This window comes from Danio rerio, chromosome 10, assembly GCF_049306965.1.
Source record: "Danio rerio strain Tuebingen ecotype United States chromosome 10, GRCz12tu, whole genome shotgun sequence".
Classification (NCBI taxonomy): Eukaryota; Metazoa; Chordata; class Actinopteri; order Cypriniformes; family Danionidae; genus Danio; species Danio rerio.
Window position 1 is genome coordinate 27,730,261 of NC_133185.1, and position 15,358 is coordinate 27,745,618.

Below are 15,358 nucleotides of genomic sequence, written 5' to 3' on the forward strand. Positions count from 1 at the left end.
CGATGGGAAACAAGCCGTTGAAGATTGCTGGCTGAAAATGAAAAGTCTGTGTGCATATTCCCTGATGTATTATTTGAGCTAATGTTACAGGAAAGCATCAAAGATTTCTACATTTTCAAGGTTGGCATCCACTTTTTTCTTGACTGTTCTGATGAACAGCCTCACATCCTGCAAACTCTACATTTTTATATTTATTTTACTGACTGATAACACACAGGAGAAATGCCAGAAGAGACATTGAAAGGGCGATTTGTTTGATTAAAATTGTTAATCTCTTTGATGCTGTGCCTAGTGCTTGCTGTATTGTGCCTCTGAAAGGTAGACTTAATTGTGTAGATTGTTTTTAAAAATCTCTGAAGAATTTGCTTATAGCTTATGTGCAACAAAATTACACAATAAAAATCAACCTTTCTTCTTGAATGTTATACAGTGAGCAAAAACATACTGAGTAGTATTTCTGATTTCATTATACAGTTGACAAAAGTATGTGTACGAACAGCTGCTTGAAGTGAGCATCCACTAGAGGTCATGAGAGAGGATTTATGAATGACAGTGCAGTTAGTATCTCATAATTAAAATTTTAATCATGATTTACCAAACCATAAACATCTATAAATGCTCAATAATATAAATTAATTATAGGTATGAAATATATATTTTTAATTTAAAGCTTTTTATTTATTTTTAGAAAAGTTAAATTATACAGCAAATCATACATATTACTTGATGAGATGACATTACAGTTACACCAAAGTACTTTTTCTAAGTTTTTATTATGTAAAATATCTTCATTTAATGCTTTGAAGATGAAAAGTGAATTACTAAAATCACAGCTACTGTTTTTAGCTCTTGTTTTTTAGCTTAGTGGTTAGCAGTTCACTGGTTCGAGTCCCGTCTGGGCAGTTGGCATTTTTGTGTGAAGTTTGCATGGGTTTCCTCCGGGTGCTCCAGTTTCCCCCACGGCCCAAAGATATGCGCTATAGATGAATTGCATAAACTAAGTTGGCCGTAGTGTATGGGTGTTTCCCAGTACCCAGGTGCAGCTAGAAGGGCATCCGTTGTGTAAAACATATGCTAGATAAGTTGGCGATTCATTCCACTGTGACAACCATTGATGAATAAAGTGACTAAGCCGAAGGAAAATGAATGAATAAATGCAAACAACACAGGTTCATTTTTATTATATATTTATTTTATGTTGTCATTGTTTTCAAACACACACACATTTTAATTTCTAACTCGGAACAATAAACACAGGTCATCATAACTTTCTTTTTTTGCAATATATATATGTATATTTATATATATATATATTTCCCAAGATGTTTATCCATATAATAGACATTGACAGATTTACTCTACAATTGGTTTCATGTATGTCTGGTTGCCAAATGATTCCCTGTTACAATGTACTTCATTCTGTGTAATATGTAGTCCACTATAACTTATGACAAATAAATAAAAGTAATAAAATAACAACAACATTAATTCAGATTTTGAAGATCGCATTACCCGTGATCCTCCAGCCAAGTCCCTCCAAAGAGGCCAGACAAACAGGGGTAATACCAATCTAAATCCTTCCTCTCCAAACGAAACTCTATTAATCAAATAAATAAACATAAACTGTTATCAATACAGCAAGTTGGCTCTTGGTTCAATGCGTTTCTAGACCTCCACGAAGCAAACCCCTGGAATTCTCCTTGTTTATACTCTTTATTCAGTCCACAAATCCTTCAAACATGATTTATACTTTTGTAAAATGTTTCTCTGAACTAACAGATTAAAGTTGATATTTTAGTCTGTACAAGCTTTCTGGAAAAAAAAAAACTCTTGACACACTAACCTTTAATAAGGCAGGGTTCACTTTCCAGTATTACTCTGATAATCTTAGGTCACCTTCTTATATTTAAACTTATAGAAAAAAATTTACCCTCTCCTTGCTAAGCACATTGAAGCTGTGCCACAGAGCACCACTGTAAAGCCTTATCTAATTTCTGCTTTAAATAAAGTAAACAACTAAAGACTGAACAACTGTATGATGTGAGTAATGGAGAAATCACTGTGGCTTTAGAGTCAGTCTGATAAAGTTCTGCATCTTCATTGGTTCCCTCCCAAAAAAGAAGATGCAGCATCTTCAACAAGCTGGCATGACAAATCTACTCCCACCATCCCTCTCAAACCCACGTGGTTTTAAACAAAACATACAGCAAGTGCTAAGACAAAGGAAAATGTCTTCACACGCACACACAAAGAAAAACAAAATAGCTCATACATTATTTGTAGTCGTTCCCTATTAGAATCATTTTAAATGCTTTGACTAATTAGTCCAATTTGAATCCTACCCCAGTGTGTATTATTATTTTGTAGACCCCTTTAAAACGTTGACAACCTTGGAAGAAAAAATCTGAGAGTCTAATATAATATAGTTTCACTATTTTGGTAATATGAACACTTTAGAATAATTCCAGATTGTTTCTGCCTTAAATGTAAAATTAAATAAAAAGTACCCCCTTCTCCCAGATAAAGCCCACACTACAACACGAAACGATACAGTTTTTTTTTTTCTTTTTTCTTTAAACAGCTACAAAGAAATAGTTTCATGTTTCATACTCAGCATTACAGATAATGGAGAAGTTGTGCTATCATTGTTTCAGATATTAGACCTGGGGTATTTCCGTCAAATTGAGGTTTCCAATTGCTTTACCTCAGTGTTTCTCACCCACATTCCTGGAGGTCCACCAACACTACATGTTTTGGATGTCTCCTTTGTCTGTCACACCCATCCTTTCAGTCCCCGCTAATGAGCTGATGATCTGAATCAGGTGTGTTTGGTTAAGGAGACATGAAAAATGTGCAGAGCTGGTGGTCCTCCAGGAATGTGGTTGAGAAACACTGCTTTACCTGACGTCAGTCACTGCTTCTTGTTTACAAATACATAATATTCAAGTAAAATGAACTTACACCTGAAAAATGCGGGGGATTTTTCATTTCTTTTTGCTGGATGAGAGCTTTTAAAAACCAGAGATTTGGGGAAATGTTGTCCCTTTACCTGTTTTGGATGGCAGTTGGCAGTATAAGCAAGATATAACATGGTCTTTGGTCATTTTTCAATATAATAGCTCAATGTGAATGGGACTCGAAGTGAATGGACGAAAAAATGAACTAAGGCTATCTCCTTTTAAAGAAGAACAAATGAAAATAAACAAGCAGGTTGCTTGTTTAGAAAAACTAATAAAAATCCTTAAAGTAAACATCAAGCTGTTTCATTACACACTGGTGGAATAACAAATCTAGCCCCGCCCCCTCAACCAAATGGCTCCGCCTTATGTCACAATCAATCAGCTAATCTGTCCCCTCCCTCTAGTTTAAGCAAGCATGTCTCCATGGGTACAGCCTTTCTTTACCTCCATAGGCTAAGCAGCCTAATCTGTCAGGACGGAGCCAAACTACTCCTAACACACAACCTGTACCTACAGCGATGGCTGGCTAGAGGCGTAATCAAAGTGAAAAAAGCTAATAGCGCTAACTGGGAAATCGAGAAAGGGAGGGGGTGCTCACGTGCAGACGCACACTTCACGCATGGCTCGTTTCTTGTCGACAGATTGGGCGGATGAGTCTGAAGGCTGATGCTGATGGAGGTATATAAATATATGCGTAAAAGCAAACCAGGAAGGGCACGGCAACAAAAAAAAAAAGAAAAGCAAAACACAAAAGGAGACAAGCATCCCCTCAGGTGCTCGGCAGTGTGTAAACTACAGCTGAACTCAACAAACAGGCACACAGAGAGCTGGATAATAGCAAGGGACACAAAAGGTGCTCGCTGTGCAAGCGGCAACAGCATCAAGTCCTGAAACAATGTAATCCCTTTCCTGCATGCTTCACACACAAAAATATACATAAATCTATTTGTAAAATTAAAAGAAAGAGTAAAGGCAGTATCTAGATATAAGAGAGAGAACCACAGCTGTCAAAACTAGCTCACGTTGAAGTAGTAGGATCAATCTGTGTGCTTTCCGACGGATGAAATCTTGTATGGGTTTGGCAGTAGTTCTGCTATGAGACAGTAACACAGCGTTTGGTTCTCTCTCGGTTGCACCTGCAGACTAACTATTTAATAAGCGCCATCGAAAACAAGCTTTTGTGCATGATACGATTTCCCCTTATCGGACGACGGTTCCACCCCCACACTTTGTATGGAGACTCTCTGGCCTTGAAAATCTTTACCAGCAGAATGAATTTGTCTAAAGCAGGGGTGCCCAAACTCTGTCCTGGAGGGACAGTGTCCTTCATATTTTAGTTCCAACCCCAATTAAACACCTGAACCAGCTCTTTCCAGGTATACTAGGAACTTCCAAACAGGTGTGTTGAAGGAAGTTGGAGCTAAACTATACAGGACACAGGCCCTCCAGGACCGAGTTTGGGCACCCCTGGTCTAAAGTCCCAATTTTTCACATGCCATCAATTGCTTCGCCATCCAAGTCAAAACATAGTTTGACTGTGTTACAAGTACTTAAGTTAGTTTAAGACCTATTTTTGGAATTAAATACACTTTGTTTGATAGACAGCATAAATCTACACTGCTATTAAGGAATGTTTAAGAGATAAGACACTAAAGACATCAACTCAAGATAAACATCTACAGTCATTGGTCCAGTCTGTTGTGGCAGTTCACTAATAGAGTAAGTACTGTTGGTGAGAAAGAAAGAAAGAAAGAAAGAAAGAAAGAAAGAAAGAAAGAAAGAAAGAAAGAAAGAAAGAAAGAAAGAAAGAAAGAAAGAAAGGGGTTTGAGGGGGCAATATGTAGGTCTGAGATAGAGTGCATGTGACAAAGGAAAATTTGGGAATATTGATTCAGTACCTCACTTAAGGGAGTCTATCGCTTGTGCAAAAATACACCAATACTCAAGAAAGAGTGAAATAGAGCGTGCAAGATACAAACACCCAGATTAAGAGGCAGTAGTTTAAACCTGAAGCAAAAATAAGTTTTACAAAACTTAAAAAAATATACAAATGCACACTCACACACAAACTACAAAAAACCATTATATCAGAATAAAACTCTACAAAGAACATTTGGAATATATACTGTATCATCTTATTGTACTCTAAGGGTTGTGATTTCTTTTTCTTTCTTTTTTTTTTTAAATTGGTCATCGTTGTCACAAGTAATCAGAGGTTTGGAGTATGAACAGTATTTCAGAAAAGCCGGAGGTATTTACAGAGGAGACATGGCCACACACTCACGGACAGGACGAACGAGGAGTGACAGGGGCCCAGCTGGGAGGCAGTCGAGGCAGGGCACAGGGGGGCTCAGGATAGGGGCGGATTTATACTCTTTGAGGGCAAATAAATCGATTCTTGTGAGAAGTCGTTGCTCCCATCTTTTTTTTTCGGGGAAGGATTTCTCTGTGGCTTGGAATTGGGCGTTCGTGAGCTCAGAGTGGGGTAGGAATGTTGCGCTTTAGGTGCTGAAGTACACTGTAAAGAGAAGCAGATGATTTATCGTCAGTATTTGGAAAACAGGATCTTGGAAGAGTATTAGTATGTTGTTAGGTTAGTAGAATACATTACATTTTTGCAAAGCTAATTTTAGACAGGAAAATGTTTGAAGAGGACCAAAATAAAGTTTAGGCAGATATTAAGCACAGTTTACTAAAATTCTATCGACTCCTAGTTGACATATTGTTACAAAGTTACTTACAAACTCTTTAAGGCAGAGGTGGGCAAACATTTCATCCGGCCTGCAAGGTTTTTTTTAAATGCTGCTTCTGAGTAAGTTTGGTTCAGAATTAGTTAATTAATGATGCAGTTACAAGTGAACGCCATGTGATGGCAGTATTGCATGCGGTACAGTTAGCGCAACCAGTAGAATTAGAACACATGCTCGGATATTAAAATGCACTTGACTGTTAATGACTGAAAATTAGTTAGGCTGATCACACCGAACGCACTTTATGCATTAAGAGGCGCCTCTTTTGAATGTTTACTAACAGCCGCTAGAGTTTTGCGCACTGCTTATGCGCCTTGCTCGCCTCGCGTTTTAACCGTCTGCTGCGCCTCGCGTTTTTGCTGTAGCAGACTCCAGACTTTGACACCCTTGCAAAGAGAGGGGACCAGGCTTCCGTTTTATCTCATAGTTTTGTAATGATTGATATAAGCATATAAATACAAGGTCAAATGGGATTATTGTCAATTTGACTCAAATTATGTAATAATTGCTGGTTAAATGTGTAAATTTTTGTCACAGAATATTTTTCCATGCCTACATCCACTTCAAAAAGTAATTTTATCAAAGATTTGTGGTTTCATCAAGTTTTATGATGAATCAGTGCAAATTAGATTATTGTAATTTTTACTTAATAGTAACTATGTTATTATGAGATTTTTTTCTATCAATAACTGACAATATCTTTTCTATTCTCTACTGTAAAAATTCTAACAATAACTATTATTATTATACTTTATTAGGGATTATTTTATTGTTTTATGATGATTGGTAAGTAAATATAAATAGCAGTGCAAATTAATTTGACTTGTAAATTTAACTTAATAATATAAAACAAAAAATCTGTTTTGTGCTAATGTGACATGTTTCTGTCCGATATTTCATATTCCATGCACACTGCCATTATAAATAAAAGTCATTTTTTGAAGAATTTGACATGTGGCCCTTCACTTGGTTTGCAAAACTTGATGTGGCCCTCGGGTTTTAAAAGTTAACCCACCACTGCTTTAAGGGGACCATGTTTTATTTCATACTCAATCCATTTTTTTATCACCATCTCTGACAAACTATCAGTAAGCCATTTATTTTCATTCGAGGATAGTATGCAGACTGCGACCAAATGCGTATGCAAAGTTTCAATTTGTGCTTGAATGAATTAAAATATTTAAACTTTTGACAGGGTGTTCAATATTGGTAAAAAAAAACTATATATATATATATATATATATATATATATATATATATATATATATATATATATATATATATATATATATATATAGTTTGATTATACCTGCCAACATTTGTCTCTGAAAATCCAGGAGCAGGGGTGTTCAGGGATGAGGTGTCTGTATAACACTTTTAAGTACTGGGTTTGTAACTGTACTGTGGTGTTAGTGAGCTAACTGTTTTGTTTTGGACACTCACTGCAATCAGATCTTATACCAAAGTTGGTGACCCGGGGGTGTTAAAAACGAAACCAAAAAGATAAGGACCGGGGGTGGGGAGCTGGGGGTGAAATTACGGGAGTTTTCTGGGAGAAATAACAAAACCGGAGGGTGGCAGGAGATGGCTCTGAAATACGGGAGACTCCCGGGAAGAAAGAAAAAAGAGTGTTGGCAGGTATGAGTTTGATGGACTTTTTTTCAGTACTGATCATTAAACAAGTGTCAAAGTGTCAAAGTGTACTTCTGTGCGGAAACCTTGGCTGGATTTTTGCCTATAATGGATAAATATATATGACAATAAATAAATATGACACTAAAGCTGTTTGTAGGCAGTGGTGATGAATTAGTAATTCATATTTAAATGATTGCTTTAAAAAGACTGATTCATTTGGAAATTAAGTAATAGATTGTCTTTATGAATAAATCACTGAATCTTTGACTTAAATTATTAATTCAAAAGATGAATGTTCACCAGCAATAAACAGCATTTATTATATATATATATATATATATAGAGGTGTTTGTAAAGAGAGATTTTCAACTGCATTCTAATAATGGCATACTCAATGATAGCTCGCACATCTTCAAAACAACAATTATTGTGTTATAATACATGATAAATATAGCACCCCTAATTGTATTCTAAACAGAATTATGATATTAATGAAGAAAAAACAAGGGGGAAAATGTGATAAGAATGTCAAAGTTGGTGGAAAGGTGGCTTTAATCAATAAGAAATATTCAATATGTAATTCAAAATCTAGCTTTTTATTGCTACAATCTTCAAATTATATTTCCGTATTTTTAAAACCCCGACCAGTGACAATCAAATCAGGCATTTAATTTTGACAAAAGGGAACAACACGTTTGCTTCTTTTCTCTAGTCGTGTAGCACTGGTTTAAAAAACAGACTTTGCTTGCATAGAAAACCAAATTGTAACTTAAATATTAAAATTAGTTCACATTTCACCATCAAAATAATTGCCTTAATCTCAGAACATTCATGTAAAAATGATGGAAATGTTCATTGCTTACCAATGATTATAATGAGGACAATCACGCATATCACCCCCAGGATAATCATCATCTAAAGAAAATAGGTAAAATGGAAAGACAATTGGTTAATGAGGAACATTCAATTCAAAACTCAGAAACTATCATTCAAACAGGCACTCTATTTTGAGCTTCACTGTTTGCTTTATTTAGATTTGTTGTCATAAAATTTTCAGCCTTACTCTAGGCACTCAGTGTGTTGTTTACCTTGGCATTCTTCCACCAGTATTTATTCTTGAGCTTGGCGGCGCTGGTCTCGAACTGTGAGGCTCCAGCCTGCAGGGCATCAGCCCGATCATCCAGTTCTGATAGCTTCTGGTCCCTTTCCAGAACCTTGTCTACGTTTACACGCATAATATCCACGACCTGAGAAACAGTGAAGGTGACAATTGGTAAACTGTCACACGTCAGTTTTGAAGATGCACTTAACATTGAAGGAAGACACAGAGATGGGGTTCACTCACCTCATCCACCTGAGCCTGTGTCTGCTGTAAGCGACGATTGCTGGTGAGGTTTGGAGGAGCTTGGTTTCCTCCTTCTGGGGCAGGGGCTCCGGCTGGGGCAGACCTGCAAACCAACACACAGTCATTCAACATTACTACTGGTGGGATTTGTAACAGCAGAATTACATGAAAATCACTTTTATTTTTATTAATGATGCCCCCCCAAAAAATACATTTTGTTAAATGTACTGTACATTCATAAAAATAAAGGATTTTTATTGGCTCTGTGAAGGACCTTTTACATCTATGAAGATTGTCCATATAAAGTGTTCTTTTAACTATTTGATGCACAAAATAGGTCTGAAGTCACCCAGTTGAGTTTTCATGCTCCATCTTTGCAAGAAATTATTTTCATTACTCATTATTCCATTGTCAATACTTAATTTTTCCTTGCATACCTTTTGAATTATACATTACATGCAAAATGACCAAATATCAAAGAATTCTATTGGAGTTTTTTTTTACCTATATGTGGAAAATTGATAATAAAGTAAGAAATTCATAAAGAAAAAATATATGTGATTTGTGTGAACAAAAAATAAAATAAATACATATATTTGTGATTCAGATTCAGCAAAGAAGCGCTCAGCTATTATTGAAATAACAGAATGAATATTGGTTGTTTTGGACACATTTTGTGCATTAAGAAAGATTGCATATAGCTTGCACATTAAAGGGTTAAGAACACCAAAAGGTCCCATGGAGAAGTTAACATTACAGTTTGATTTAGATTTTTTAGGCAGTTATGAGTTTATAAGTTGTAATTCTTTATTAAATGTTCATTTTAGAATTCATTTACTCTTAGAAATAAAGCTACAAGAGTTGTCACTAAGGTGGTACCTTTTCAAAAGATACACATTTGTTTGTAAAGGGTCCACAATGGTACCTCAAAAGCTTACATTTGAACCTAAACATTTTACACATTTGTACTTTTAAAGCACTGATATGTACCCTCAAGGTATTAATAGGGACTCTTTGGGTACAAATGTGTAGCTTTTAAAAAGGAACCACCCAGCGACAGCTTTCGTACCTTTATTTCTGAGAGTGTACTTTATTTAATAGTTATAGAAGCAATCGAAAACTGCAACAAGCCCGAAAGTCACAACTGTGATAAAAGTAAGTTCAGAAAATTAGAATAGCAAGAAATCGACTTGCTATTATGAGTTTGCAATAATAATATCTGTCAATTCTGACCTGTACAAATTCAGAAACGTAAAAGATTTGTTTTTCCATCGAGAAAACAAGCTTACATATGATGAGTGTAAGTAAATGGGGATTTCTGAAAAGTCTTCTTGCTAATGCCAATCTCAGCCACCAGAGGAAGACAAAACTCTGTATAAAGGTCACCTCTGAAAGATCCCTGGATCTAATCCGTTTGCTTTCCTTACAGACAAGAAAATACTTTTTCTTATGAAATAACTTTCTCTTTTTCTACACATATAAAAGGAGTGAGTCAGTGAGGAGTCAAACTGACCACATATTTATTCTTGTTTAAAAGCCATATTTCTGCTTCTCATTTTGCTTCCGCTCCTTTACAGTAATCTATATTTAGACATAATTCTTGGCTCCTGTAACCTTTACTGACAAGAAAAGATTTAACAGTACTCTGTATGATGTGTATGAGTTTAATGGTTCACTTGGTCACAATTTTTTATTCATTTATATAATGTATCTGTCAATAGGTCTGTCTGTCTATCTATGAGCTCAAACACAATCTTTACAAACAGCCTGCAGTTTGATGATAAATTAGCAGTAGTCAGTGTGGATGTAGCCAAAATCTCTTGTACTTTCATTATGATCAGTGTGGCTGTGAAATATGCTAAATTTCCCATTTAAAACGAAATGTGTTACATGTCATCACTGAGATTGGTGAATTTCTGACATTTCTAATGTGCCTCAACGGCATGATTATGCAAAGCCATTTTTTTCTGATGCTCACTGACAATTTTTTATTATTCAAGTGAGAATGCACATTTAGTTTTACACTAATATGGGGTTAATAAATATCCTGTTTCTAGGCTCTTCATTACAGTCGACTGGTAAAGGCAGGGTCATATGAATGATGGGGACAACATCCCCACCCCCACACAAGGCCTTCATCAAGAGTGTGCGTGTGTCTCTGTCATTGTTGCGTCACGATCAACATACATTCTGTCAAATAGCTGGGCCAGCTGTTCAGACTTCACTAAACAATATGCACCTATTTGAACATTACATAGACAAACAGTATAACATATAAACAGCATATATCATGAAATCAAAATTCTATGCTAAAGGCCCAGTAATACCCAAATAAAAGATTACAGTAGGAAAAATGACATGGACATATTATTGAAAGTGTGTGCCATTTACAGCCTTGATTATTTAAATCAGTAAACGAGCGTGCCTGGAAAATACTAGTATACACGGCCATCTTCCAAGGAACACCTGCGCCCTTTGTGACAGCCATTTGGGCTTCATTCTAGTCTAAAATAAATGAGTATCAGGCTCTGGTTGTATTGAAACATGTTGAACGGTTTAAAGAAGAATATAATTAGAAAATAGGGTAAAGCATGTTTTGCCGAAATAAAGCAAGCATAGCCTACGGCCGTCCTCTCACCAACCCCCACGACTCGCGTGGATATCACGCCCCTAGTTTATCGTGTGTATAGTGATGTTTTATGAAGTAGCTTGCATTGGGTAGCCTATATTTTCATTATTTTCACCTTAATGTCATCTGTAGCTGACATAAAGATAGGTGAGAACGGGCCTTGGGCTATTTGTGATAAATTCCCTTGGGTTTTATAATTGACTTAGAAATGATCGTCAAGACGGCATTATTGGCAAGAAGGTATATTAATGCGCAAATAATAATGTCAATTCATAAATTATTTCCATTTTAAAAGCGCGCGACCATTTCCAGCCAAACCAGTCCAATCCGGTGTCTAGGCGTGATTCTAACACTCGCTTATTCCAAACGCCATAATAAACCGCAAAAACCTCGGTGTTACAAATAAACTACCTCCGAGACAACAATTAACTATATAGAGACAGATTTTATGTCAGTAGGGGCATGAAATAGAAAAACACAAGGCATTAGGAGCCTATTTATAGATTATACAACTCGTCTAGAATTCAGCGCGTCTAGTGAAAAACGCTAAGATGTACAATATTGCGAGTGTAAAATGAAATATAAACATTTTATAATATGTTATATGCGTATTTTGTGCCTATATATGTTTATATGTGTATATATTTATATGTTCTGTCACCAAACAATATTTATTGTGTTGATAATCGAGCAAATAAGTCTTGCTAAAATGTCATTCACAACTAGATATAGAAATTAAAAACCGTACTCACATTTTGAACCGGGTTTTATGTGCGTCTACAAGAAGCGTGTGGATGAACGCTCTGCTTCAGGCGTTTCTCCCCGTCTCCGGGATAAATAATGCGCTCTCCAGGTTATTCCAGTGAAGCGGTAGTCCTTGTGTTTTTTAAGATTTGTTTTTAATCTTTTCCGCCGGTGTGCCGCGCCTCTCGTTTATATTCCCTTAATATTAGGGCGCTCTACAGCTACTAGCTTCTGTCACTATGTACACATAAAAAATAGATGCTCGGATTAAGGGAACAAAGATGGCTCGTTGACGTCACTCGTCATCCGGGAAGCTGCAGGTTGGAAGCGGTGACCGTGAGAGACAGGAGATGGAGGATGCTTGCTTGTTGACAGTTTCTTTAGACGGGACAGAGCGTGTTTAGGCTATCCCGGAGGAACGCTTTCAGCTGTATATGTAAGAGGACGTGGGTTTATTTCCATGGGATGTATTCACACAACATGCATCGTGGTTAATTTACTTAGAATTCAAAGAACTGATGAGACAAACAAAATGGCGGTCTGGATGAGTGGGCTAGGCTGCGTATGCTTACTTGTACCTTAAATTGAAGATGGAAACAATGGATATGTGGTTATTAAAATATCTGGCGCGACATTAAACTACTATAATAACGTTATGTTTTAAAGCACATGCGGAACCCTGTGTCATACATTATAAGTTATAGGTTAGATTATTCACATTACCCTCTACAATTAATGTTCGCAAATAGAGCGATTCTACTGATTTCAGCTTCTATTACTACCTTCAGTGTGGTATGTATGACATTAGAAACCGCACAAAACAAGTTGAAAATGAAAAGAGATTGGCAGCGGTGGGATTCGAACCCACGCCCCCGAAGAGACTGGAGCCTTAATCCAGCGCCTTAGACCGCTCGGCCACGCTACCCTTGACAGAGGAGTTTGTATCATGGATTAAAATTGATCAAAGCCACCCGAAAACTTTTGATGTACGAGTCAATCGATTACTATATATATATAATTAAACAGAGAAACATACTGACACCGATTACAATTTAATATAAAATTAAATCAAACAGGCACATCTAATCGCGTTCGAATTCCAAGCTTCAACCAATAGATGGCGCTAAGTCCATGTGGTATTTGTCATAATTTTCAACATTCTGTCAACAAGAAAAAACTTATAAAACAAATGAATGCAACGTGTAATAACACTATAACACTAATATATATATATATATATATCTGTACACGTCACCTAATATATAAGCTCGGTGTAACATTTTACAAATAACGTTAGTGTAAAACATCAAGTATTATCGAAATTACATACTCAATATAAATATCAGTTTTTACAAAAAAATGTTGATAAAATTATTTATTAAAAGATTTATAATATATATTTACTTTTTAAGAATTTACAGAACTTTGATTGAAAATGTTCAGTATATATATATATATACTGAACATTTTCTAAAAAATTGTGTGTATGTATATATATATATATATATATATATATATATATATATATATAATAAAAACATTTTAGTCGGCAATTCAGCTGTGTCGGGTGCAGTTTCCCGTCTGTGTGCAACTAATGGCGGACACCCAGAGCTCCTCCTCCACAGTCATGTGCTGTGCTTTTTAAAGTTAAATTACAGATAACTTCAGAGTTATGTAACTTATATTGAATGAAAATTATAAAAGTTTTGTGCGTACACACAGATTTAAGAGTTACTAGAAACTATTTGCGAAAAATAAGGAAAAGAGAGGTACTTTCCAATCCAACCAATGAGACCGCAGGAAACGCCAGTATGTTAATGTGACAACACAAAGAAACTCACTTTAAAATCTATAGTTTACCCTACATTTAATCCTTAAACGATCGTCTCGTCCACAAAGGGAAATATAAGATTAAGTACTTACGTAAAACGTGAAAAAATTTGAACAAGTTAAAAAATTTCACTACCGTCGTTTAAAAAGCATGTGTGGTTTACAAATCAATTTTGAGGACAACCGAGTGGCACATCAGTGAGGTACATCCTTACCTGTTACCTTAGCAATAAGGTTACAGATCATGATGATTGGATTCTATGAATACGTGATTATATACCGTATTTGTTTAGGGACTGCAACCCCTTTACGAATCCTGTCTGACACATTTTAATAACCGTTTCAAAATCAGATTATAAGCCTTGATATAGAAAATAAACTATAGGTAAGTCTGTGACTCCATTCCAAATGTAAATGGTTTTGTAGATGAATAAATGTTCATATGTGTTTACGTGCGTAATATATCCACAATAGCAAATATTCATTTTTAAGAGTATGCAATAAAAAATTATGCTGAAAAGGCGCCGGCGTAGAGACGAGGTGGCCGAGTGGTTAAGGCGATGGACTGCTAATCCATTGTGCTCTGCACGCGTGGGTTCGAATCCCATCCTCGTCGCATTCTTTTCAAGTAGTTGCCTTGGTATATGCATATATTAGGTGATGTAAAAATGTCTTTCAGATATATTTCACGCAATTTGTTTCCAACCTTGAGCCATTCTTACCATTATATATCTGCAAATGATAGTGAGACATTTCTGCATGTCAGTTAAAACCCAAATATGAATCATAAACTACTGTTGCGTTTGTTCAAAAATACATCTTTTGGCCAAACGCGTGGTGGCGCCGTGGCTTAGTTGGTTAAAGCGCCTGTCTAGTAAACAGGAGATCCTGGGTTCGAATCCCAGCGGTGCCTTTTGTAAAACACAATTTGCGGTTTTTGAGTAAGGAAGTTTAGAAATAAGAAGCAGGCATTATTTCTATTTTTGCCTTTGTTTAGATTGCACTGTATTTATAGTTGTAACTTACCGATGGTTACCAAAATTAGAATATAAACATTGTGGCAATCATATACCACAGTGTATGGTCCGTGCGCGTCTAGGCCTAATAAGTAAAAAATTATATAAAATATAAAAAGTGTTTGGCAGCGGTGGGATTCGAACCCACGCCTCCAGAGAGACTGGAGCCTAAATCCAGCGCCTTAGACCGCTCGGCCACGCTACCACACAGCACCGCAGGGAAACTCATATACAAATGCTTTCCTGTACACATCTGACGTTACATCTAGTTCGTTCGATCACAGCAATAAATTGCGTTTCTGTTATTATTTACTCCCCATAACCTTACGGCGTCTGTGTGACCGAATAATTTAATTCGGGTTAAACAAATATGACACAAATAGCGAAATGTATTAAGGATACACAATACATGGAGTAAATCAAAGTTTTTCTTGTGGTAATAAACAATG

At 36.1% G+C, this 15,358-nt stretch overlaps 1 protein-coding gene and 5 non-coding genes across 6 annotated transcripts; 3 read left to right on the forward strand and 3 right to left on the reverse strand.

Annotated features, from left to right (window-relative positions):
• Positions 1-5,132: 5,132 nt before the first annotated feature.
• On the reverse strand, positions 5,133-12,298 carry vamp2 (vesicle-associated membrane protein 2). Its single transcript, NM_200005.1, is given in 5 exon segments — positions 5,133-5,478; positions 8,209-8,260; positions 8,434-8,592; positions 8,691-8,793; positions 12,072-12,298. Coding segments are annotated over 5 exon segments (333 nt in total). The 5' UTR covers positions 12,074-12,298; the 3' UTR covers positions 5,133-5,461.
• Positions 12,299-12,906: 608 nt separating this feature from the next.
• Positions 12,907-12,988, reverse strand: trnal-aag (transfer RNA leucine (anticodon AAG)). The gene has a single exon. It is a non-coding gene; the product is annotated as a tRNA-Leu (tRNA).
• A 1,097-nt stretch (positions 12,989-14,085) lies between these two features.
• On the forward strand, positions 14,086-14,218 carry LOC137496629 (U8 small nucleolar RNA). The gene has a single exon (XR_011017108.1). It is a non-coding gene; the product is annotated as a U8 small nucleolar RNA (small nucleolar RNA).
• A 209-nt stretch (positions 14,219-14,427) lies between these two features.
• On the forward strand, positions 14,428-14,509 carry trnas-gcu (transfer RNA serine (anticodon GCU)). Its single transcript has one exon. It is a non-coding gene; the product is annotated as a tRNA-Ser (tRNA).
• A 223-nt stretch (positions 14,510-14,732) lies between these two features.
• Positions 14,733-14,806, forward strand: trnat-agu (transfer RNA threonine (anticodon AGU)). Its single transcript has one exon. It is a non-coding gene; the product is annotated as a tRNA-Thr (tRNA).
• A 226-nt stretch (positions 14,807-15,032) lies between these two features.
• On the reverse strand, positions 15,033-15,114 carry trnal-uag (transfer RNA leucine (anticodon UAG)). The gene has a single exon. It is a non-coding gene; the product is annotated as a tRNA-Leu (tRNA).
• Between the last annotated feature and the right edge of the window lie 244 nt (positions 15,115-15,358).